General features: G+C 44.2%; 3 protein-coding genes across 3 annotated transcripts in view; 2 read left to right on the top strand and 1 right to left on the bottom strand.

Annotated features, from left to right (window-relative positions):
- Positions 1 to 24,398, top strand: part of RAMAC (RNA guanine-7 methyltransferase activating subunit) — a 114,314-nt gene that overhangs the window by 26,201 nt on the left and 63,715 nt on the right. The gene's annotated exons all lie outside the window — the stretch shown is intronic.
- On the top strand, positions 235 to 12,208 carry WHAMM (WASP homolog associated with actin, golgi membranes and microtubules). The gene is made up of 10 exons (XM_048956770.1): positions 235 to 814; positions 2,041 to 2,214; positions 3,515 to 3,665; positions 4,072 to 4,241; positions 5,061 to 5,226; positions 5,972 to 6,159; positions 7,596 to 7,682; positions 7,767 to 7,862; positions 8,221 to 8,674; positions 10,910 to 12,208. The coding sequence occupies exons 1-10, from the start codon at positions 278 to 280 to the stop codon at positions 11,194 to 11,196; spliced, it is 2,310 nt and encodes a 769-aa protein (XP_048812727.1). The 5' UTR covers positions 235 to 277; the 3' UTR covers positions 11,197 to 12,208.
- HOMER2 (homer scaffold protein 2) overlaps positions 21,602 to 24,398 on the bottom strand; it is a 50,159-nt gene continuing 47,362 nt past the window's right edge. The window contains exon 9 of the mRNA XM_048956788.1: positions 21,602 to 23,572. Coding sequence (XP_048812745.1) covers positions 23,384 to 23,572 — 189 coding nt within the window. The 3' untranslated portion in view covers positions 21,602 to 23,383. The remainder of the gene's footprint in view (positions 23,573 to 24,398) is intronic.

Here is a 24,398-nt window from a genome sequence, read left to right as displayed (position 1 = left end):
TTTCATTTTCCTTTTTTTTTTCTTTTTTTTTTTTTCTATTTTTACCCCAGCCCCAGGCCTCCTCACACGCCCTCGCGCGCAGCCCCTCCTTCCCGCCCATCCCAGCGCAGTGTTTATTTCCGTATTACGGCGCGAGGACCGGCCGCCCCCGCCCCGATCGGCTCCAGCCAATGGGATCGCGCGCTACTTCGCCCGGGCCCCGCCCCTCCGCAAGCTGCGCGCCGCTCCCTTAAGGCGGCCGAGTTTCGGTTCGCCTCGCTCGGCGGCCGCCGCCATCATGGAGCCGCAGCCGGACAGCCTGGAGGGGTGGGTGGCCGTGCGCGACAGCGCCTTCGTCGAGCCTCAGCCTCCGCCGCGCCTCCGCTTTCTGGTGGGCTGGAACGAAGTGGAGGGCGCCTTCGCCGTCACCTGCCACTGCCGGTCCGAGGCGGCGGAGCGGGCCCCGCAGAGCTGGGCCGGCCTCTTCTCGGCTCCGGCCCTGCGCGGCGTCCACCGGCAGCTGGCGGCCGTCTGCCCGCGCCTGGAGCCCGCCTTGCCCGCGCTGCCGCCCGCGCCGCCCGGCGCTTCGGGAGGCCTTTGGGCCGTGCTGTTCCCCGGCGGCGCGGCGCCGGACGAGGCCGAGGTGGCGGAGCTGTGCCGGCAGCTGGAGCGTTACCTGGGCTGGGCGCTGGAGCTGTGCGGCGGCCGCGTGCTGCTAGACGTCCTCTTCGCCGCTGACAGCCACCGCGACGACGAATACTTCGAGAGCCTGCATGAGTTCCGCGGGAAGGCCCTGCGCGGCCACCTGGCCCGGGCCAAGGAGGGCCTGCGACGGGTACGCGCCCTCGGGCGGGGCTGGGACCGGGCTGTGCTGCTGCAGGCCGGCCGGGGGTCTGCACCTTGGGCAGCCCGGGCTGAGCGCCTGCTGCTGAGCAGTGGAACGCCGTTACTGCTTCAGAAGGATGCTCTGTAGAAAGGCAGCTGTAGTTTGCAGTGTGTTCTTGTACGGTGTTACTGTGTGTAATGGTGTAAAAGCAAGGACAGCCCAAACAGACAAGAAACCCACTCAAAGGCAAAAATCCCTCTGCCTGTCAAAAGCAAATTCTGATGAGTGATTTTCTCGTGAGAAAGTGAACTATTGTTTCTATGGGGGCAGGAAGAAAGGATAGCCTTTTACACTGCTCCAGGTGGACCTAGGAGTGATTGAGAGGCTTCAGATCTCAAGGGATTATCAGAAATGCTGGGGTTCCTGCTGTTCTCCTGCCACAGAGCTTCCCTGGGGAGATTCCTCTGCAGCTGGGACCTTTGCTCCTGCTGTTGGACTCAGCTGGCAGGAGGAAGAATGATGATTTAATTCCAGTGCTTCTCAGTTGCAACACAACCAAGCCAGCATTTCTAGATGATTTTTCTCGCTTTGCTCCTTCCCTCAACAACTAAAGACATCAAAGGGGGACTGATGTGTCAGAAAGAGAGTAGCTCATTGCATGAGTTACAGGTTATAAAATCTTCTGTCATGAGGACTGTAATCTGAGTAAACTGTTAGAAATTGTGCAAATGACAATGGGATTTAACTGCAGGCTGTATCAGGAGTAGAATTCTTGTTTTTAAGTCTCAATCTGTTTTTTCTAACCTTGAAGTCAGAAACTTGGGGTCTAGACACTCATTTCTTATTAGTGCCTATATAGTGATTCTGGAAGAGATGCAAGAGTTTAAGAATACCTTCCTTGCCCTTTCAGTATGCAGAATTCCTCTTACCACTTGTGTTTATAAAAAGCAGTGACCGAGTCATCTGCACACAACTGCTGGGGTTTCTGCTGTAGGAAGACCTGGGCCTGGGCAAGAGTCCTTGCAGTCTCCTAATGCAATACAGAGCAATCAGTGCCCATCAGCATGGTGTTAATAGTATTTCATGCTGGGGTGGCTGCTGGCTGCCTGGAGTGCTGGGAAGCTGTGCCTATTTCACCTGGTGATAAATAGCAGGTGCCTTCCACTACAGCCCATCAGCAGCCAACACACACAGATGTAAAGCAGCCAAGCCTGATTTACCTTTTATTCCACTAGGTTCTTCAGCAGCATAAAAGCGCTGACACAATGGTGGCTTTGATGAAGGTTTATGAGGAAGAAGATGAAGCTTATCAGGATTTGGTTACCATGGCAACACAGTTCTACCAGTACTTGCTGCAGCCCTTCCGAGACATGCGGGAACTGGCAACACTGTGCAAACTGGAAATCCTGGTAGGTTCTGTCTTTATGAAGTTTACAGGTGAGTGAGAATGAGGTATCACTTTGTACTTCCTGGTTTTGCCTTCACCTGCTTTTCTTTTTTTTCTCCTGTGAAGCCATCAAATATGACTGAGAAGTGTAGAGTTGGGGCAGAACTGCTCTTGTAGGATCTGAGTCTGTGGTATTGGTTTGAGTGAAACTGAAGCTCTACTCCACCAGTGTCTCCCTTCCTTCTGTTTTGAGGGCTTAATAGGAAAACATCCCCAAGCTCTGCCTGTCTGCTTTATTTTCCACTGAGCTGCAATTGCAGACACCTAAGTAGCTTTCATTTATGCCACCTTCAGTGGGATCAGTTTGTGATAATGAGAATGCCATTCTGCCCAGTGCTGATGCACCACATCAGCTCAGCTCTGGAAGTAAAACAAAAGGTAGAGAAGACCTGACTAAGGAGATATACATATATTGGTGCCATTCCTTTTAGGAGTACAAGCTCAAATTTGTCATTTTTTCATTTTCTTATGCGTGCACCTTAAACTGGAAGCACACAGTGAAAGTTATGATGTCCCTGGGAAAGTGGGCTGTCTACTACTTGATTTTTCAAATTAGAGCGAGCTGTTAGTGTTCCAGAACCATACTAAGTTTAGGTTAAGGAAGGTTTTTTAGGAGCTCTAAGTCTGAACTCTGAGGGTAAAATATGCAGTATGCTGTATAAAAAAATGAAGATCTGGGAGGATGAAGCACAAAGTTTGCTACTGTATAATTCAGAAGGTTGCGCAGGCTCATTTGAAATATGGATGCTTTTCAAAGAGGAAAAAAAAATGAATACTAGTCCTGTACGTATGTATTCTCTGTGGTCTTGAAAAAATTCTCTTATGTTTCCTTTCTATATCTCTGTTTCTATGTGAAAGAACTGCTGAGCTGGAGAATCTGACAGGGTGATGTGCTGTCAACACGTGAGGGAAAAATAGAAGTGAACATAGCACATAGAAGAGGGTATTTGTGTCATTTTTAGTAACACTTAAAAGCACCTCAATGGTCATTATTTTTAAGATCTTATTTCTTAACATACTTTTTAAAGCTAAACTGATCCAAAGTGAATGTTTCAAGGTCATGGTTAAGGTACAAAGGTTTTGAGTTAGCTCAGAATGAGGAATGATCATGCACAGGTGTGAGGAGTGGTTCGCTTTGTGGCAGGAGAGAAGGCCGTGCTTGCCACGTGCTGTGTCTTCCTAGGAATGTCTGTCAGTGTAGCACAGTGCAAGATGCACCACTGCTGTAACCAGCTGATAACTGAGAAATTGTCTCTTTGCAGAAATCTTTACAGTATGATAACCTGGGACCTAAAAGAGTAGCAGCTTTGCAAAAAGATGCTGAAGAATGGACTAAGCGAGCTGAGAGTGCTGTGTGCTCCATTCAGGATGTAACTGTGAAGTACTTCAAGGAAACTGTGAAGGCTCTGTCAGGTAATCAGAATGGTTTACACAAAAGGCTTTCTGAATACTTGATTTAGGATATTGAGAGCTCTTTTTAGTACCTTTGCTGCTCTCTCTTCAAACTCCAAAGTTAGGGTGAGTGTCCAGCTTAAGAAACATTCTGTTCACCTAAGATTCACGAGTTTTAACCAATTTGATTTACAGCTTGTATTTTGCTTGCACCCAAATATCAGATCACTGTATAACTGCTAAGACATGTCAATAAAGTATTTTACTTATGTATAAAACAGTAAGTTCAATCTTCTTTAATTTTAAAAGATCTTCAGATATAGTTTAATAGCATCAGCATTTTTACTACTGCAGCTGTAATATAAATGCACTCAGATTATTGGTTTTCTCCATTTCTCATCTCTTATTGCAATATTGTAATCTGCAGCAATGCACAAGGAGATGGAACAAGACCAGGAAAGATTTGGTAAAGCCACCTGGGCTTCAGCTTTGCCACGTCTAGAAAACCTGAAATGTATGTTGGCTAAAGAGACCCTTCAGCATCTGAGGGCAAGAGAATTATGCCTGAAACAGAAGAGAGCTGCTATTCAGAAAAATGTAAGACTCTGCAAAGCCTCCTTTGCTGTCAGTGTTTTGTGAAAGGCTGATCAAAACCTGTCAGCAGGGTCACGGGTAGACTTTCAATCTCTTTGTTTATGAAAAACTTGAGAGACCTCTTTCAGCAAAGCACCTGCATTCAGTGCTATGTATTGTACAGGGTTGCAGAGCTGACCTGAATCTGATGACAGAACAAGTTGGTGTTTCTTCACATTTTGGGGAAGATAAATCAATTTTTAATTTAACAAACACAAAGCTTGAACTAGATGGTTTTCAGTGTGGTTTTAAGTTATGAGACAGTGCTGGTTTCCAGTTCTTAAAGTTGCTCCTGCACACATGGAGACACTTAGGAAAGGTTAAGATAAATGCCTGTACAAGTTTCAAGTATCATGTTAGTGTTTTTGTTATTAACCTTTAAAATTGTCGATTTTTGGCAGATAAGGAGCAGATATTATTTTCAGTGGACACTGCAAAATCAGAATATTTACTTAATATTCTGACCTATTCTGCTTCATGCTGTTTTACTGTTGCTAGGTGTATCTGACTTTTATTTTCCAAGAGCAGTGGTGTTTTTTGTGCACATCACAATGAAGTCTTTCCTGGTAGACTTTAGACTACTGAGGCTGCTGCCTCCTTGGACTTCTCCAACCTGTTTCTAATGTTCTGTTATTTCCATACCAAAGCACTTTAGCAGCTTCCAGACAGGCCAGGTTCTGCAGGTATCAACTTCATAGATTGAAGTATGCATGCATGCATGCTTGTTTCCTGTGTGTGTGTTTTGTTATCAGTGCTTTTTATTTTCTGCTTGGGGCTGTACAGATGGAGAACCTCAATGAACAAGAAGAGAATGTAAGTGTAGCAGAGGAGCTAGAAATACATTATTATGAAACCCAACTGGAATTATATAATGTACAGCTTGATGTATTGAAACATGAAGAAATGCTGCTTATTGTACAGTTGGACACTTTGAGGAGACAGATTAAAGGTAAGAATAAAGACATAATTAAGCATATATCTAGGACACAAGAGTGGTGACCTGCTCTTTATATTAAAAATAATAATAATAAAATAGCAAATACCTACTGCTCACATGGCTACAGGATATATGTATAGGAACTATGATATTGTGATCTACTGAAACATGTCCTGAAATTAATCACAAGTTTGTTACAATTTGACATGTAGAAATTGCAAAATACATCCTGTAATGACAAAAAAGTAATTATATCTAGATGCTACTTGAATGCTGCTTATATTCCTGCTTAAAAGTTTGTTCATAATATAAGATACCAAGCAAGGTATCTTTATTTTTATTTGTCCTTGATGAGTTCTGTTACCATGTATCCTGTGAAGTAAACATCGCTCCTGCTTGTTGCTTAATTAAGAGCTGGTAAATAGTAAAGCAAGTGACTCGTTCAGAACAGCCGTCAGTTTTCCAGGAATACTCCAGTTGGTGAAGGTAGGAGTTAAAGCACAAAGAGACATTTGAGAGAGGAAGCTGAATAACAGCAAATGTTAACAGCATAAATCTGATCCTGCAAAACACCCCTGTGAGTAGCATGGCATGTTTGCGTAAAGCTTGAAAGGTCCAAGCTTAGCTCTGGAGCTTTACACTTTCTCATAACTAACTCACTGCCCTCAGTGGCTTTTAAAATGTCATTAGTTCTTTAAATGTTTAAATAACTGTGGCAATTTTTGGGTTTTTAAAAAAATACCAAATGCCTTTTTAGAGAAACAGGATGAAGTTGTTTACTATGATACATGTGAAAATCCTGAGGAGCTCAAGGTCATTGAACAGACAATGGAACACCGTTACGCTCACTTGTCAGAAATGACGGTGCTGAGGCAGAAGACTAAGCAGTTGGAGACAAAGCGTGGGACTGTCTGTGCGAGGAGAGCCTACCTCAGGAACAAAAAAGTAAATGCAGTCCTGGAGATGTGCAGTTTCTATAGCCGATGTGATGAGTGTTGAGTCACGAGGGATGGACAGGAAACAAATAGGAAAGGTTTGGGTGGAGCGTAGAAAATGATGTGTGATTCTGTGCCTCCAGAACAGGAAGAGGAGCAATGTGGTTTTAAGCCAACTTTATGCTCTGCTGTGTGCTACAAGTACCTCTCAAGTGTATTGAGAACACAGACTTACATGGGAGATGTAAGTCAAATAAACTTCATACAAAGCCCTGCTGTGGCCAGCCAGAGCTTTGCCCAGGCAGTCTTTTACAAAGCAGCTACAGCACAGAAGAAAACCTGGCCTGCTATGAAGGAAGCTGCAGTGACAGAGCAACCCACACAGTGATCTTTGGAGGGAGAGGAAATTTAAATACTGCAGTTCTCTCTCCAGCCTCAGTTCTGTTCAGGGGCCAGTTTCTGTCTTTATTATCTGAAGCAGAACACTAGGAAGACACAGGTGAGATCACAGTTGACTCTCGTGAATGTTCCCAGTGAGCTGGGCTTATTTTACACCTGCACAGTTTCACTAAAGCAGAGAGCAGAGCTCAAGCTAAGTTTGTCTGGCCTTCTACTCCTAGCTAAGCTGGACAGAGTGGGAATGACACTGAGGATGTTATGTGAATGATCATTGTCTCTTGCTTGCAACTGCTTCCTCTGCAGACACATTCTTTGCTTCTATTTTCATTTACTTAATTGGTGTCTACTGGTTACGTAATACTAAAACCAAATGCCAGATGATTTGCCTGCACAGTCATATGGATTTATTCCCCCCCTATAGATTGACAAATAGTGACTCCTGGAGAAAACACTGACGCCTGCAGCTTCAGCTTTGTTACGCAAGGCGTCCTGGTAGGCGTTCATTGTGTTACACCTACATTTGGTTCCCTGGCCTTTGCACATAGAATCTATGGCAAATAAAATGGACAGAGGGAAAGTAGCCTTGTATTTTTTTTTTCGCAGTGTGCTTCTAACTTCTTCTTTGCCTTCCTTCTTATGTCATACCACCCCTTGCCACAAGGTGAGGCTTGGGTAAAATTTCTTCAGAGCTTGTTGCTGCCTTTTTCTTGTTTTCTCCATTTCTTTCTTTCTTTTTTTTTTTTTTTAACCTAAACATAAAACAGAACTTTTCGGATCTGGGTTATATTCCCTCTGTAGCATGAATAACTATCATTAGTTAAGATTAAAGGAAATCTAATTGGCTTTAGCCATGAAGGAGTCCCATAGATCTCACCTTCATAGTGTCTCACGTTTATCACTTGTTGAGCTTAGCCATCGTTCACAGTACGGCCATGCACATGGCACTGGTCGTTGTTAGGTAACTTGTGCACAGGGAGTTAATGGCACATATGGCACACAGTGAGCATGAACTAACCAAGGATTGTATGAATTCTGTTGTTCTACCAGGATCAGTGTGAAGCAAGTCATCGGCAGAGACTCCGGCAAGCAGAAGAGTGGAAAAAACATTTCCAACAGCATCACAGCATACAAATAGTGAGTACTGAACAGCAGCCTTGAAGAATCAGGCAGCTGCTTGTTTTCACACACCAATGCTCTCTCACTTGTGTTTTAATGCAGAAAAGAGACAAACAAAAAGAGGAAGAAAAAAAGAAAAAAGCTTGGATAAGCCAGGAACGTCAGAAAACGCTGGAGAGACTGAAGACATTCAGGGAGGTAAGTAGTGTGAGTTACTGTTGTCCTATATGATATGAAAACATAACATCAGATATCTTGAGCATGGTCCGAATCTCAGACTACCATTTGGATAGCCTGAAATAGGGTTGTGTGTAATTGAGTAAAGAGAACGCAGCCGGATGAGGAGATAGTTTCCTTAGGTGAGAGCCTGCTGCAAAGAACAGAAGAGGAAGTGGCTTTGAAAGAAAGACATTTATATTCCTTTAAATATGTTTGGTGTTGAATTTTCATCTTGAGAGGCTGAGTGGTACAGGTTTGTGCTTTTTAGTCTCTCTGAGGATGTTGGTTTGGCTAGTTCCATGGAGATGTGACCTTCTGTTTATGATTTGTTTTTCAGAAGTGTCCAGCTCACGTTGTTCTGAAAACATCTCATCCAGAGCCTCTCAGTCTCAGGTTGCCACGAAACACCACTCGGAAGGCTACAGTAGCTTGTCCTCCTCCTCTGTCAAGACCAAGACCAGCACCGGAGCAGCCAAAGAGCTTGCTGCTAGTAGAAGCACAAGTATCAGAAACTTCACATGAGAATACCCCAGCAGATATCCCTGTCCAAAGTTTTATTACTGCTGATGATTTGAAGCAAGAAAAGCACAGCGAGGAATTGGTCTCTCCATCCTTACCTCCTGCACCTCCTCCACCTGCTCCACCACTACCTCCTCCCTTACCCCTGCGTTTAAAGACAAGACCAACAATAGAGGACAAGCCACTTCCCCTTAGCTCTCATGACCCTTTAGAAAGCCCTGCAATGCACAAGCAGGATGACTCGTCCAGGAGGTCTATAAATAATTGCATAGGTAAGTAGGCTCACACTGACGGATGTTTTTCTTTCTTCTTTTCTGGTATTCTTCAGTTCTCCCTCTGGTACTCGACAGTAATAGCATGCAGCCTTTCTCGAGAGAAAGAAATTCTCAGAAATTTAGTTTAAGAGACCAGCATGCAGTAACACCATAACTCAGGATTCTAAATGAATAACCACGGTTGGTTGATCCTGTTTGATATGTTCCACAGGATCCTGACTTCCAGAGTGTATCACTTGGTGTTTCTGGGGAAATGCTGTCTAGTTGAACATTCAGGTTGATATTTTAAAACATCTGCACTTGTTGAAGATCCTGCTGGTGTAAGAGGTACAAAGGTGTCAGAAATTCCAGGTAGGGGGAATTTATTCATGTTGTTCATATTGGTGGTAAGCAACCTTTATTACCAGACTTATTTTTTCCACAATTCTACAACAGTTGAACAGAATGATTCATTTTGATGAGGATAAATCCCTGTCCAGTCAAAAGACTACTGTGGGTAGATATGTGGTTGTATTAAGGCTACACTTCAGTGTTTATGACTTGTGTACTATAGACCTAGCAGCTGGGCTGCTTGCATTTCTAAGGTATGCACAGCCTGTGTCTGCTTACAATTTGCTTGGTTTCTGAACAAAGGATTCTTGAGAGAATTCATGCAGAATTCAATCAGGATTTGAAAGGTAGATGGATAGCTTTGGCATATTTGCATTCCTAGGGCAAAAATTCTGCTCTGTTACCCCCTCTGCTTTGTTAGCAAGATCATGCAGGTGTAATTGAAGGCTGAACTCTGCAATTGAAGCATAGTCGTTTGAATGAGAATAGAGCTCAGCAGTCTCTCGAGGCTGCACTGGTTACATCCTGCTAACAGACTTATTTTTGTCTCTAAAGCAAGCAAGTATTTGGACTGAGTTGGGCAGATTGAACTAAGTTGGAAGGCAGCAATTTTTTCATTGCCATTTGTCACAGTAGAGCTCATGCTAAACTGAAGCAGGTCTTTATACAAAGATCATTCCTTTTCAGACTGTTCACAATACATTTAAGCAGCCTTTGTATCCTCTCAGTTAAGAGGCAGACCAAGGGCAGAAACTCTGAGTAAAGTTAAGCATTCTTCCAAGGTGTGAGGAAGTACGAGCAGGTGGAAGGCTGAACACAGGCTAGCATGACAAACTACTGTGCATCCAGTGGATTAATGTGCTGACTTCAGACTAAGAAGACTGTGGGATTACTGTGCCACAGACACTCATAAACGGCTTTGATTAGTAACATGAGTTGTACACCAGAATATTCAGATTGCTGATGGAACAGCCTCGCTAGTAGCTTTCTTACTAAGAAGCACTGCAGGACAACTTTGTGGGTCTCTGCTTGATCCTCTTCTAGCATCTCTTGTCAGTCTCTGAAGATACTACAGGATTCAGCAGGATGTTGCATTTTCAGTGCTCAAGCAGCTAACACTGTGCGTGGCAACGATCCTTGCTGTTGTGAGGTACACGTGGTCCAGACCTGCGGCTGTAGGACTAGACTGCTATCCAGGGGAATTGCTTTCCAATCTGACAGTCTAAGAATCCAACAAGAGGGCTACAACACAAATTGCAGTGCGTAGCAATAGAGCCAGCAGGAGCTTTCTCACTGGGGTGTTCTTTATGGTCTGAAGTCCATAAACATAGCCTGAGATTTAAATCATGTTGTAAAATGGGAATTATTTTCTTCAAGTCTACACAGAAAAGAGCTGTCTGCTTGCCTGCTTAAGCTGTGATCTGGCTCCCACTGACTTCAGTGGTGTAGTTTCAAACCCTTCTTCTCGAATCTTTTCGTTTTTCTTTTGGCTGAGCAAAAATGCAATTGACAGTCTCAGCAGGCATCTGAGCAAGCTAGGAGTGGTAGATTGTTTCTAATATGGAATACAAGAGATTTCTTGGTTCAGTAATTTTTTTTTTTAAAAGCCATAAAGTTATAATGAAAAAGAAGCATTCTCCTTCGTGTATAATTTCCTTGTTAGTGCTCAACCTTGTATAATGTTGAAGAGGCGTTGGTTTCTCAATTCAAGATGCAAGGGTTTAACTCTTCAGTGCCAGAGTATGGCACTGCAGAAGCTATTACAAGTCAGTACCAGAAGGGACTATTCTTCCTTTTGTCTCTAGCAGAGGTGAAAGGAACCCTGAACGCACAAGTAGGATTCTGTACTTGTAACCATGCTTGTCTTCCTGCTTCTGTTAATGATAGACTTATCTGTTGCAGGTACGATGGATGAGGTGTTGGCTTCTCTAAAACGTGGTGAAGTTCATCTCCGCAAAGTGGAACAGCCAAATCCGTATGCCTCTGTGAAAGATAACATTCTCTCTGCCATAAGGCAAGGAGTTAAACTAAGAAAAGTGAATAGAGATACTGAGAAAGATGTCAGTAAAGACTCTACTAATGAGCTAGAAAGAAGCATTAAAGCAGTCATCCAGAGAATTAAGAAAGTGTCTGCTGATTCTGAAGAAGAGGAAAATAATGATCAGAATAATGGAGAATGGGACAACTAACCAATTTAGACTAACAGACTGCTGACTGGAACAGTATTGGTCGTGTTTTTGCATGTCATAGAAGAGTGCCTTTCAAAATGAAAGAACAGTGAGATTGTGTTTGTGCATGTGTTCTTAAAATGCACAAATGTTTGTAGAGTTAAAGGGTCCTGTTGATTTTCTACAGGAGCTACAGATTCTTATTTTTGCATGTAATGTCATACTCCAACATCCACTTGCATTAACAGCTGTTTCTGGCTCAACGCTATATAGCTTTCACCACATCTGCAGACAGCAAAAATACTGGATATACTGGATGGAAACACACATTATATTTAGGTTGTTACTCCACAGCACTGCTATCGCAAAAATGAAGTGAAAAATGGAGTGAAAAATGAAATCAAAGTGTATTTCGTCACATGGTGACAAAGGCACTCTAGCAAACTAGGCATAATTTGGTACTTCATCTTCCTGCTTCTATTGTCTAGAAGTTTCTCAGACATTTTGCTTGTCTAATACAGTCTGCTCTCAGATAACGGCACTGGATACTTCTCTTACCATTATGTCGTAAGGTGTGCACTTATGAAAGTCAAACAGTGCTGATTGAAAAACACTGCTGTCAGGTTTGAGATAATCACTTCTGTGGTAATTACTGAAAAGCTTATTTTTTAGTCGGAAGCTCGGAGTGTTTCTAGATAAAAAGCGTTTTTCCTATATCTACAGTTTCACAGAAGTGGTGGCAGAGAGGAAAGCCAAAATGCTGTATAGAGTATTTTCTTGAATATAGCTCTGTCTTACAGTGCTGCATTTCTCCACTGGCAACATCAGTATGTGTTCATAGCTCCTCTCATGAGTTTAAATTATCTGGTTAAGCAGTAGTTACTTGCATTGTGCCTGGACCAGCCTCCTTAACAACTCAATTGCATTACAGTTAAAGGCTGTATCTACTTTGGATGGATGGTGAAAAAAATGATTCAAAATTTATTCTGGAATTTACACTGACCATTAATAAAAACAGATCCAAACAGCTGAAGTGGATTCTGGGTGCTCTCATTTTAGGATTCTGCTTTGCTATAAGCTTTACTTACAGTCCTCTGGTTTTGAGAGCAAGTGTCAACCATGCAGCAATTCACAATAAGGATATATGTAAATCCATGTATTTTTTTCAAATATTTGTGAAATATGTAGATCAATAACAAATTTGCAAATACTTTGTTTTACTGTAGAAAAAGTAGATCTATTTAATCCGTAAATGCACAAGAGCTGATGGATAGAACAACTCAAGAATCTGGACTAGGGGCTGGCTCTGGGGTGAGCAGCTCTGTATGGTGCTGGATTGGTGCTGAGCTCTGAAGTTCTTTGCATTGCCATTAAAGCACCCCTTTCTTGGGCCAGTGAAGGAACAGCCTGCAGAATTTGTTGAATATAAATGCAGCTCTCTGGCTTTAAAGGGTTCATAGCACTAGGAGGTTGCTGTGTAGCACAGTGGTGAGGGCTTAGATCCAGCTAACCCCTATTGCTGTGCCTTATGAGCTTTTAACGAGATGTAGGCAGGCCAGGCAGCTGCTGGCAGTATTTTTAGGAAGACTTAACATAAATGTATTCGAAGACTGCTTGGGCTGACAAGGAGAGCTGTACGCTGACAGCCCACCCTTTGATCGCAGCAGGATTGCAGCACCCAGCACACGCAAGCCCGCAGCATTGGCTGGGGATGGCAGCACAGAGATGGATTTGTCAGCAGTTCTGTCACTGCACTGCTTCTCAGGATGGATGAAGCTCCTCTGTCATCAAGCCATGGCACACACATGGCTGATTCACAGCTGAGGCTGTATCCTGTGTGCCCCTGCAGCCCTGCCTGGCCTGAGGGCATGAGCAATGCCTGCCAGCAGGCCGCAGTGTCACTTCTGCATCCCATAAATGAACAGTTCAAGGCTTCATCCCCTGATGGATGGCTCTGATATGGCATGGATGTTGAACTCCGTTTCATTTCTTATCATTGCAAACAGAACAAGAGTGCTCCCCAGCCACACCATGACTGCATGCTGCAGATCCATGCTTTCCTCTGCCGCTTTGTTAAAGCCAAGAAAGAAAACAGCAACACTGAGTTACTGTTTCTACCAAAAATCAAGACCTAACCTGGTCTTTACAGGGGCTCGTACTAGGCTCCTCTGCTTTGCTCTCATGAGATGTGGGTGCCCCATCACTGGAGGTGTTCAAGGCCAGGCTGGATGGGCAGCCTGAGGGCAGCCAGACCACAGCAGGGCTTGGGTGAGCATTAAGGCCCCCACCAACCCAAGCCATTCTGTGATTCTGTGACTATGACTCACTCATTGTCTGCTGCCCTGCCAGCCCCACCTGGGTGAAGATTGTAATCCCATCACTGGGAACACGATTGGCCTCCCACTGGCCCTTGTGCCCCAGAATCCCCTCGGCCCACTTCCACTCCTTCCTTTTATACCTTAAAATAAGAAGATGCAAGTCTATGCCAGGACACGTGGAGCAAGAGGAACAAAGCTGATGTGTGTGAAGGCATTCATTAAGACTAATAAAAAGATGCAAAATGCTGCTTCTTTCAGTGCTTTTCAGAGAAGAGGTGGGTAGATAAATGTGCACTCTTTCTGAGGAAAAATGAGACTTGAGGTTACGCATACTTCCAGTTGAAAAGCATCTTTAATTCCAAAACTTCCTGTTTTCATCAGAGAGAACAGCTGTGCACTGTGTGTCATAGTAACATGATATTGTAGGAAAGAAGGACGCATCATTTCAATTAAATCCACAGTGATGATAAAAGGTGAATGGCAGTGAAGGTATCTTTTAAGAAATGCTGCCGCAGGGCCTGGCATTGGAAGCAGCTCCCAACAATCCATAAGCAAATCCTTGGGGACAGCACACACTGGAAACTGCTCCAGAACATAGTGGGTTTTTCTTTTTTTTTTTTCCTCCCTAGTAGAAAAGCATGCAATTTTCATTCTCGGCATGTCACAGTAAGCTGAAAGCGAGAAGCAGCAGAATTAAATCTGCTCAGGTAGCAGTGACATTAACAGCTCAGCTACTTGTGAAAACGCTGCATAAAACAAGCTGTCTATAGCAAGCCATTGCTCCAGGAGCAAGAAGGAGCTGCTAACTGCACCGAAAACATATTAAACCAAAATCTACTCTTGCTCATTTTCACAAGAAGCCCCCTTCTGCCCCAGCTCCTTGCCGTTCTTGGGCTCCCTCAGGTCTCAACTCCTCCACGTCTGTCTGCTGGACTCTGTCCAGTTTTCTGCCCTTGACCAGTGGCAATGGCACCTCCAAAGGATCAGGACTTGTTCAGCAGGGAGAAGAGGACACAGCCGGGAGCAGAGGAGAGGGCAGGTGGCTGCAAGTGGGCAAGTGGGAGGGAGGAGGAATCCATAGCCGAACACCGAGCTGCCAATGGCCAGAGGATGAGGAGTCTGGGGAAATGCTATGACATGGTCTTCACTTCTGTGGCAAACAGCTCACCAGACTGAAACCACGGGAACTACAATGGGTAGCACAGACCTCTCCTATACCCTCTCTGCTGGCAGGCTGCATCTGGGGAAAGGTGCACAGCATCCTACTGGGATACTGGTCCTATGCGAGTTCATTGCACTTAGTCACTCTTAGTGCCATAAAATCTTCTGCTATACCCTTCTGTTCCAAGGCAACAGTCTGTCTTGCTCTGAACACCATCCTATAGACGGAAGCATGGGGTACCCTGAAGCCAGCAGCCATTCCCACTCCCCTCCCAGCCCCCAGCCACTGCCCACAGAGATGGGTTTGAATCCTGGTGCCAGCAGCAAGGTCCTGGCTCCACAAGAGTGGGCAGCACAGGCACTGGGGTGACAACACGGATCTGCGCTGCTCTTACAAAGACGCCAGAGTTGATACTCATCAGCAAGTGAGTCACTGCCCGTCCCACAGTCTCTTCCTGCTCAGCAGTGGTGACGGCAAAAAGGGATCCTGCACCCACACGTCCACTGTGCTGCGTGGAGCCTGCTGCCATCCCTTCTCCAGAGCCAGTCAGCTACTTCAGAACAAGGGCATTGAGAAGTGCTTACGGACACTGAGCATATAGAGGGGCAAAGGAGAGGCGTGTTCTGCCTCAACTCATGCCTCCCCTGCCCACCTTGCCTGTGAAGGAGCACTTCCTGTGTGGGGCATTTGGGACAGCATCCCACAGTCCCTAGTAAACACAGCAGCACTCCAACACCCCCATAATGCTTGCCCTTGCATGCATTTATCACACGCAGAAATGAGGACTTGTACATCATTAATAGCCTATCGGTGCCTTGAGGTTTCTTTCTGAAAGAGGAGCTACACAGCTGACTGTATCCCTGAATGACCAATGACAAATCCATAGCAGCAGCTCTCTCTGCTGCAGAAAAACGCTGCCTGGGTCTGCCCAAGGACCTTAACACATCAGAGAGCTGGCCCCCAAACACCAGCTACCCTAGCTGGGACACGAAGCAGAAAGCTAAGGCTGTGCATCCTTAGGGACACAGGACCCTGTTCGTTTTTCATCCAAATCAATAAAGCATACAAACTCTCAGTTTAATGAAGGAGAGCTGGGCTGCTGTACAATGCGTCACTACTTCTGCTTCCTGCTTTTTAAGCAGCATTTGTGTGTGTCTCTCAGTGCTGTCCTAAAGCTGTTTCCCTCCCACAGCAATGACTGTGCTGATGGCCAGGGGACCTCTGCAGTGAGAGGAGAGAGTGAATCACTGCACTTTCCCAGCTTTCAGAGCCAGGGATTATCTCTACAAATGCACCCATCACAGCTTTATGCAAGTAAAGTTTGAATGACATGAATAATTACCTGGGTCCTTTCTTCAGGAGTCTCCAGGATCCCATTTGGCATCACTCATCTCTAGGTTAATGAACGGTACAAACTTGCATCTCCTGTAAATGGAAAGCCCTGGCTAATGGCAGCAGTGAAACAAACGACAAAAGCCTGAAAGTGGATAGCTTTGAAAACTGATACCATTCAGTATGACACAGTAATGCAAAAAGGTTGCCCGTCCTGGTGTTATTTATAATTCCCTGTATGCCTGGATTCCCTCCAGCCAGCATACATTACACTCAATCCAGGGCATATGCAACAAATCATACCCAATTATGGAAACTCAGGAGACAAGCTCTCTCTTGATTACTGCTACAGATTTCTTTTCCTTAGACCACCAGTCCTAACAAGGCAAACAGACAATACAGGAAAAGGAAAAAAAAGCTCCAATCAATGCCCATCATGTACCAATGGATGTATCTGCTCATAGATCTGAATGCAAACCACCAACAAGAATCGTTCCTTGGGTATTTATGCCCTCAGGCAGCCCATGGCACCCAGCCTGGCTGGGATATCAACAGGGTGCTCAGCACACTGCCTCCTACTGCATCTCTGAAAATCCAGCCCTGCCATCGGTTACATGAGGCACGGTGAGTCCATCTCACCCAGCACACTGCTGCTGTATGGGACTCCGACTGCTCAGGTGGTGTTTTTTTCTCCAAGTCAGGGCTTAAACTTTTCCTGGATTGCTGATACAAGGAGAATACCAAAAGGAGCACATATTACAAAGTCATTCATCTGTTCATGTGTCAAATATTACACTGAAATTTCATCTCACCTTCACTTGTATTTTCGCCAGAAATCCCAAGGCAGCATATCACAGCTCGCTATCACACAGCCTGGCAAAAAGCTGTTTAATGAATAATTTGAGAAGTACAAACCTTGTTTTGGAGGCTCTCCAAGCTTCCTGATAGGAATCCAGTCAAAAGTGACAATGAAGGCATTATCGGCATGCGGCAGCTGATTTCCCTGACACCTCAGCTCACTGACCTGGCTGCTTCTGCTGGGAATGTTCGTCACCCGGATGCCAGGCAGCCGGCAAGGAGCAGTGCTTCCCACAACTGCTACAGTGCACATGAGCCGCTTTCACACCTCCTGGTTACTCAGGGGCTGCCCCAGATTACTGAGCTATTTGGCAGAGCTATGGACGGCTCCTGATCGAGGAGCTCTGGAGAAAGGTCAGGAGAGGCTGTGCTTCCCGCTCACCCCAGTGCTGACATTTGCAGCCACGTAACCCAGAGCAACAAAGGCACAACAAGCCTCATCCATTTAGCAATCTTCAAACCTTATAAATTCCTTGGGGGAGGCCTGGGTTAATGCCAAGACAGCAAACACTGTTTCTGTGTGATGAACACAAGGATGCTGAAAGCATCTTTATGTGCAATCTGTAGCAGCAGCACAGTGCTATCCCCACTCAGGGATGGGCTGTGGGACACAGATGTTTCACCTTGGGAAACTGCCTCTGCTGGGAGAGTGCTGCTAACCTCAGGATCTTAATGGAGAACAGCAGAGGCTTACTCCTGGGTCCCATTTATCCCTCCAAAGAACATCCCTCAAAAGAAAAGAGCAGTTCCAGCTGCCACCAAGGCTGCTCCACCAGGTACAGGACTCCATGAGGTTTTTGGTTCTGAGCATCCCCCAGCAGGACGACACAGAGCCTCTTACCAGTGAGGGGTCTTACCCAGAGTGCAGTAAGTCCCAAATTTCATACCACAATATATCTAGAAATGACTTCTCCAGTACAGCACTTACCTCTCTGCCCAGCCCTGCACCCCAATCTAGCTGTTCTAACAGTAGAGCAGAACAAAGGTTTCTAAGCTCTACCTCATGGAAATAAGGTTTTTAGAGTATGTATCTAATGCACTACAGCATACAGATAGATCTAAATCACATTTCTTACTGAGTGACAGCATTACCTTGAGTCCAGCTTTGCAACCACGTGATACACTGCAGGGAAACACTATCCATTTGCTGAAGTCAATGAAGACAGTGAGACAAGAGATTTTACTTAAACTATATATTTTTACGTAAAACAACTTTATGTTACAATAAAATCAGATAAAAATCACAAAGTTGTATAAGTTCATAAAGCAAAAAATCAATTTTTTCTTTTATATATATTTATATATATATAAAACCCAGCATTTACTGCTACTAGGAGTCTAAACGTTAACATTGACTATGGCCAATTTGAAAAAAAAAAAATAAAAAATATATTTTCACAGCAGACAAAATGACGAGGTAAGAGATGTTATTACAATGATCCAACTGTAGTAAACACTCCAGTTTCTATTAACTCATATACTAAATATAACAAAACCAAATAAAAATATACATTTAGAGCACTGCAGTGTTTTCCCACAGTTGTGTATCAACAAATTCTCATTCACTAAACTTCACTTGAAACAGTTAAAACAGGGAGCATGGATATCTTCAGTACTAAAGTCTCATAATAATCTAAATATTTTGGTATCGCAGATCACACTAAGAACTTTCAATGACAAAGGGATATATTTCTGTCAAAAACAATGTGCTTTGTTCACCATTCATGATGAGTTTTACAGAATATTATGCTCGTGATCACTATCAGGCCAGGGAAGGAAAATAACAAAATGCTGCAAAACACTCCTACTGAGCACAGCTCCCTTTCACATGCCCGGGTTGGGCAGCACACTGCAAATGGAGAAGCTTAGCTCACAAATCCTGCTTTATTGGTCTTTTTTTAGCTAGTATATGGCTAAAATAATTATTGCTGACCAGTGTTAGAAACAAACAAACAAACACGTAAACCCCCAAATACCACACAAAAAATACACTAGTGGATTGATTTTTCTCATGTGCCTTTCTTGTCTGTGCCGTTATCAGGTAACTGAATGACCAGAAAGGAAAGAGCTATCTATTTCAAAATACACGTAGAAAAAAAGAAACCTGGAGGCATAGGCACCTTCATTTGAAGACGGTGTATTTAGACTGTCTTATAAAATAAAAAGAGAAGCGCTAACAGAGCACAGCACAAAGTCAGACTGCGAGACGCCCCACTCTGCTTTCTGCCTGGAGAACCCAATGGGAAGTATGGCTGCCACTCTGTTGGCAGTCTCCTGAATGTGGGTTTCACTTCAGGTATGCTGGTTAACACAGAGACCAGTACTTCAGACATGCAAACTTCATGTAACGGTCAATTTATCTCCTAGAGGTCAGCATGAACGCCGCCGAGCTCTCAGGCCTGCACGTGCCCATGGGACCTCAGCTTGGAGCTGCTTCTGGGTTAAGCGCCTTGTGCCTACGTACTGCTGTGCTTAACACAAAGGTGAGTGAACTCACAGGGTTAGACATAACCCCAGGGCAGCTCTATGCCTTGCAGCCACCCAACTGTGCCTAAGAGCCTCATCACTCCCCCGTGTTCTGACACAAGCTGCCTGGCTCTTGGGCCACTCCGCTGTGCATGGATATTCACTTCTCGCCCCTCCCTCCATCTTTGATATGCTGAAGACTTTTGGATACCAACAGATTTCAGGAGCCAAGACCTGCCCGTGCTAAGGCCACCTCAGACCTCTGGTGCTCCATCAGTGCGGGGCTGAGCATAGGGCACATCCTGCACTGAAGCTTCCGCCACAACAATCACCAAAATCAGACGCACCTCCCTAAATCCTGTTTAAACCTCTTCCCTTTGGAATCAGCATCTAGAATACACTGAGACATGCAGCCCTTCACTCTGACAGCAGTGTTATTTTCTTAATCCAGAGGCTCAGGAAGACAACGCTGTACTTGTGAGAAGCCACCAAAGCTTTGATGGGTTTAGTTTGTAAAGCCTAACAAGGCGCGTTGGGCTGCAGCAGTGTGGGGACCATCCTCTGGGGGCTGGGATGCAGCCAAAGATGACCAGAAATGAACAAGACAGCCATGGGGAGAAAGTGAACCTCGGGGAAAAAAAATGAAATGGGGCAACAGAGAAGTGCCACAGCACAGAGACATTTGTGCCTGGCTGGGACGGGGACACAGTGCTCTAAAAGTAATGACAGGATGTCATGGATGGCAGAAGCCCTCCCACTTCACTCAGTTCATTGATCTGCCTTAAAAAAAAAAAAAAAAAAAAAAAAAAAAAAAAGCCTACATCCCTCACATAAAGGTAAAATCAGATGTTTGTCTGTAAAAAAAATATATATATAAATAAATACAAAAAAGGCATTGCCTGAGTAGCATGGCCCAGGCACACCGAGCGTAAAACCATTTTTAAAGAATAGTATTTTGAATGCCGGGTACAGAAAGTGAGAGGTGGCACTGAACTCCTTACAAAAGTAAGTTCCTCTTGCACTTAGCTCACTTCATAAAGGAAATGCCTATTAGACATGGACAAAGGAACACTGGCAAATGCTAATTTTGTTGAAAATACACTTTCTGGGAAAATGCCACTACTTGTGAATTTGAGTCAAAAATCAGCAAATAAGGCTTCAGCCTAATAGGAAAAAAAGGAAAAGGTTAAACTGTGTTATTTTGGTTTGTGAAACAAGGTTTTAAGTTTCTCATTTTGAACTCATTCTAACGATTAGGCTAACTAACGTGCCAGAGAAACATTCCATTCCCCTTGACAACAATTATCTCAAGTCATTTTTCTGCCTCTGACCACTTCTACTGGATCTGTTCAGCTTACTTTGGCCACTGCACCAAGAGAAAAACCAAGACTACCAGCAGCTCTAACACTGTGTCAGAAGAGTATCTCTCTGGAGAGCATGGAAGACAGACAGACGCTCTCACTAAAGAATGTCAGGGCAGATTTCTGTTCCCAGAGCTCCAGCTTTCCAGGTGCCACCGGGGCAGGGCATGGCTGAGGGGCAGCAGTGGCACTTGGAGCCGGGCAGAAGGCCTTTGCAAACATGCAGCCACACAGCTGAGGTAGGAGACATCCTGCCATGCACCACTCTGAGGGTGAAACCTGTGTGTGGAGAGTGAGACCATGGGTGCTCAAGGCGAGATACAGCCTCACATACAATGGATATAGAGCTGACATTCCTCATCACCAGCCATACGGGTCTACATGGCTCTGAGCTGTAATAATGAATAAAATCAAGCTTTGGGATCTGCGACAGATCTAACTAAAGCTGGAAAAAGCCTGGATTAATCTCAATAGTATCATTTATTTGCAGTCTTTTGTACTCCTTTGACCATATTTTATATTAAAACCAGAGCAAGAAGCCCTAAGATCACATAACAGACAAAAGGAAGCAGGAGATGGAGCAGGGTCCTTAGTGCAGAATGATGAGCACTGCAACCAGGAGCCCTGACTGCCTGTATTGCTCCCCCACACATGGAGCTCTGCAGCAGTATGGGGGGAAGAGGAGAAGCAGGACAAGCTGCCTGTTTCATGATCATGGACTTGCTATCAAATAGAAAGACTAAAAATGGAGATTGCTTGCTCACCACCACACACAGTTTCTGACGTCATTCTCAATTTTGAGAAGTCTGTCCTAACCCCACATTATGCAACTGTTGAATATTGTAGGCTGGCAAAGTTTAATTTTCACACGCCCACATGCTATGTACCTGATTTTTATTTTTATTTTTAAATTTCAACAGCCTACAGCATTTATTATTTTTTTAAGACTTAAATGGTCATAGTAACTATAAAAGGTCCCAGCTTCACGTGCCATTTAAAAGGATTAAAAGAGTACAAAATGTCCAGTCTGAACAATAGGCAATAATGGTAACACAATGGATGAAATGAAAACTCCTAGGACAATGGCAGACAAAACCCATCTCCAGCATGTGGATTATAGAGCCATGTGCAAAAATAATTCAACGCGTGTTTCATCTATAACCCACATCTTCTAAAGGTCACTTTTATAATAGAAACACGCCAAGAAAGAAAAAATCCCTAAGAAATAATATGCAAACATTATAGTGTGGCTATTGAATCAGTCACTTCTGGAATGCACTCACCTGGTGCTTCACCAAACTTCCACCCAATAGATGCAAATATAATATCCATAATCACAAGTTCTTTCCTGAATGAATTCAGATGCAGTGTAAACAGAATCTCAAACCAGGATACGGAGAAAGAAATTAAAGAAGCTGACGGCATTCCTAGGGATAAAAGCAAAGTGTGGGCTCCTCTCTGGTCCTTCTCACATCAGTTGGTGACGCAGCGATGTCCTCGCTGCTGTCCGGTGTGAGTCTCCATTTCTCAAAACGTATTTAGAGCTGCTGAATAAACAAAGACTACATTTTCTGCCTTAGAGATTGGGTTGGGGCTTTTCTTTTTTTGTCAGTCTAACTTGGTGACTAAGTCTAACTAACTCCCACCCGCCTGTCCCCTGAGGGAGGAACACAGGAATCATAGGAAAGAAAGGCGTTTTGGTTTCATGCAGTCATTACCTGCAAGTCTTCTGGGCAGGAAGCTGCTTCCCATGACCTCCTGATGCTTTTCTGATCACGCCCCCTGTGCCCCTGCTGTGGCAGCCGAGCAGCAGTGATAGAGGTGCACAGAGATGCACGTGCACTGCATACAAAGCAGCAGTATGTCCCCTCCTAAAATTAATATCTGGTCCCAAGACTCAGTGTGCACTTTGCAGAGGCACACACAGTGACTGAACAGTAAGGGTTCAAAACTGAGATGATGGTTCAAAGAGAGATGCCATGCCAAGCAAGAGGAGCTGTCCTCACCTATAGGCAATGAGTGACTTGAAGTGTAAGAGCTGAAATTCATTTCTACACTGTTGTCTTGGCGCTGCCTTGGACCCAAGCAAGCACATGCAGCCTGAATTGAAGGTTATATGAAATCCTCTACATTTTACTCTCTGAATCAGGCCTGATCGATGTGGTCCCTAAAGATACTGGCATGCACGTCAACTGATTCACTTGACTGCAGCTCATCACAGGCACATTTTACCAGGCTGATTTACAGACTGCAGGAGCCCCATCTAATCTCTTTGCTTGGCCAAGGAATAAAAGGATACGTTGCTAGGGGTGCTGATAGTTTGGGGAAAAAAAGACTTGTTTTCTGTTTCTATGGTTGCAACAGCCCTTAAGAAAGATATAAATTTCCCTGCAACAACTAACTGCATATTCATTTTAAGGTAGATCTAGTTCCAGATTCCTGAGACAGAACCCTCTACCTGTTCCCAACCCCACAAAGCCGGAGCAGCAGCATAGAAAGTTTCTAACCTCAAAAGAATTCAGCAAGCAGCACGATTGGTTTGGAAAACAAATAAACAAAAACCCAAAATAACCCACAGCAAATTTTCAGCCTCTATGTACAAAAACAATGCAAACAGGTGGAACATTCTAGTTATATTTTGTAAAACACATGGATTGGGGTCAACAAAACATCAAACATCCAGACCCTAGATTACAAAAATCTATTGCCATCTAGTTGTCAACTCCAAGTTTAGACAGTCCTTGTCGGAAATCGTGTAATTCATCTATCTTCCCATCTAGTACATCTAAAAAATTCTTTAATTCAGTTTTAAGGTTGGTCTGCCTATGTTTGCTCTCTTCAACTTCTGTCCTTAGTGTTCTGACTTTCTCTTCAAGATCTTTGTTCTTATTCTCAGCATCCTTGAAGACAAAAAGATAACAAGACAAATCATAGAGAAGAAAGATGAGCAGCACTTACGAGAGCAAAGCAACAAATGGCATCAGATTGGAAAAGTTTGCTCCAACTTCAGCAAACTGATTAACACAGGCACCTCTGAAGAAACCAACACGTGTTGGACAGATTAAGAAAAGCCCATGCAGAAAAGGACACAGATTAACTGGAAAAGACACTTTGCATCAGATTTTGTCATTTGGTTGAGATCTTAAAATTCAGCTGGATTTAAATCACACACCACACATACATTTCTGTCACTGCCACAGTTGCAGAATTAGATTCCGTGCCAGCAATTACATACAGAATTATCCATGGTGGTTTAATCTTGAAAGACAAGCTTTAGAAAATACTGCCCAAGGAATGTTATTGCCTTATGCAGTACTTCAGGATTTATAGGTGTTTTTTTTTGTTTTGTTTTTAAAGTTTGCCCTGCCCCTGGGGAGCCCTCAGGCATGCTGTGGGGCAGCCAGCTAACACCTCCCATCCTGTGCTCTGCTCCCGCACAAGCTCTTCTGCTTGGTCTCCATTTCATTAACACAAGCACATGCTTACCCTCACTAAAAGCCATGGGCATCACCGAATCAAACCACGCTCAGCACCTGTCTCCCCTGTATACTTCTGTCTGATTTGACACCGATTATACTATTAGAGTGTTGGTGCCATTGGCTGGACTGGTTTAGTTGATGAGACTGCTTACATTTGTCCTTCTATGTATTAATTAGTGCACTTATGCACCCAAGGCACAGCCCCATGAGTCCCACAGGGTGCAAGCACCTCCAGCAGCACAGCCAT

This window comes from Lagopus muta, chromosome 10, assembly GCF_023343835.1.
Source record: "Lagopus muta isolate bLagMut1 chromosome 10, bLagMut1 primary, whole genome shotgun sequence".
Lineage (NCBI taxonomy): Eukaryota > Metazoa > Chordata > Aves > Galliformes > Phasianidae > Lagopus > Lagopus muta.
This window is presented reverse-complemented; position numbering and strand designations above follow the sequence as displayed.

Bases quoted from the DNA above. Each gene is read 5' to 3' on its own strand.
- WHAMM (XM_048956770.1), top strand. From the start codon at position 278: ATGGAGCCGCAGCCGGACAGCCTGGAGGGGTGGGTGGCCGTGCGCGAC. The intron at 4,242-5,060 runs GTAAGACTCTGC...GGGGCTGTACAG, and splicing joins GAGCTGCTATTCAGAAAAAT to ATGGAGAACCTCAATGAACA. The intron at 7,683-7,766 runs GTGAGTACTGAA...GTTTTAATGCAG, and splicing joins AGCATCACAGCATACAAATA to AAAAGAGACAAACAAAAAGA.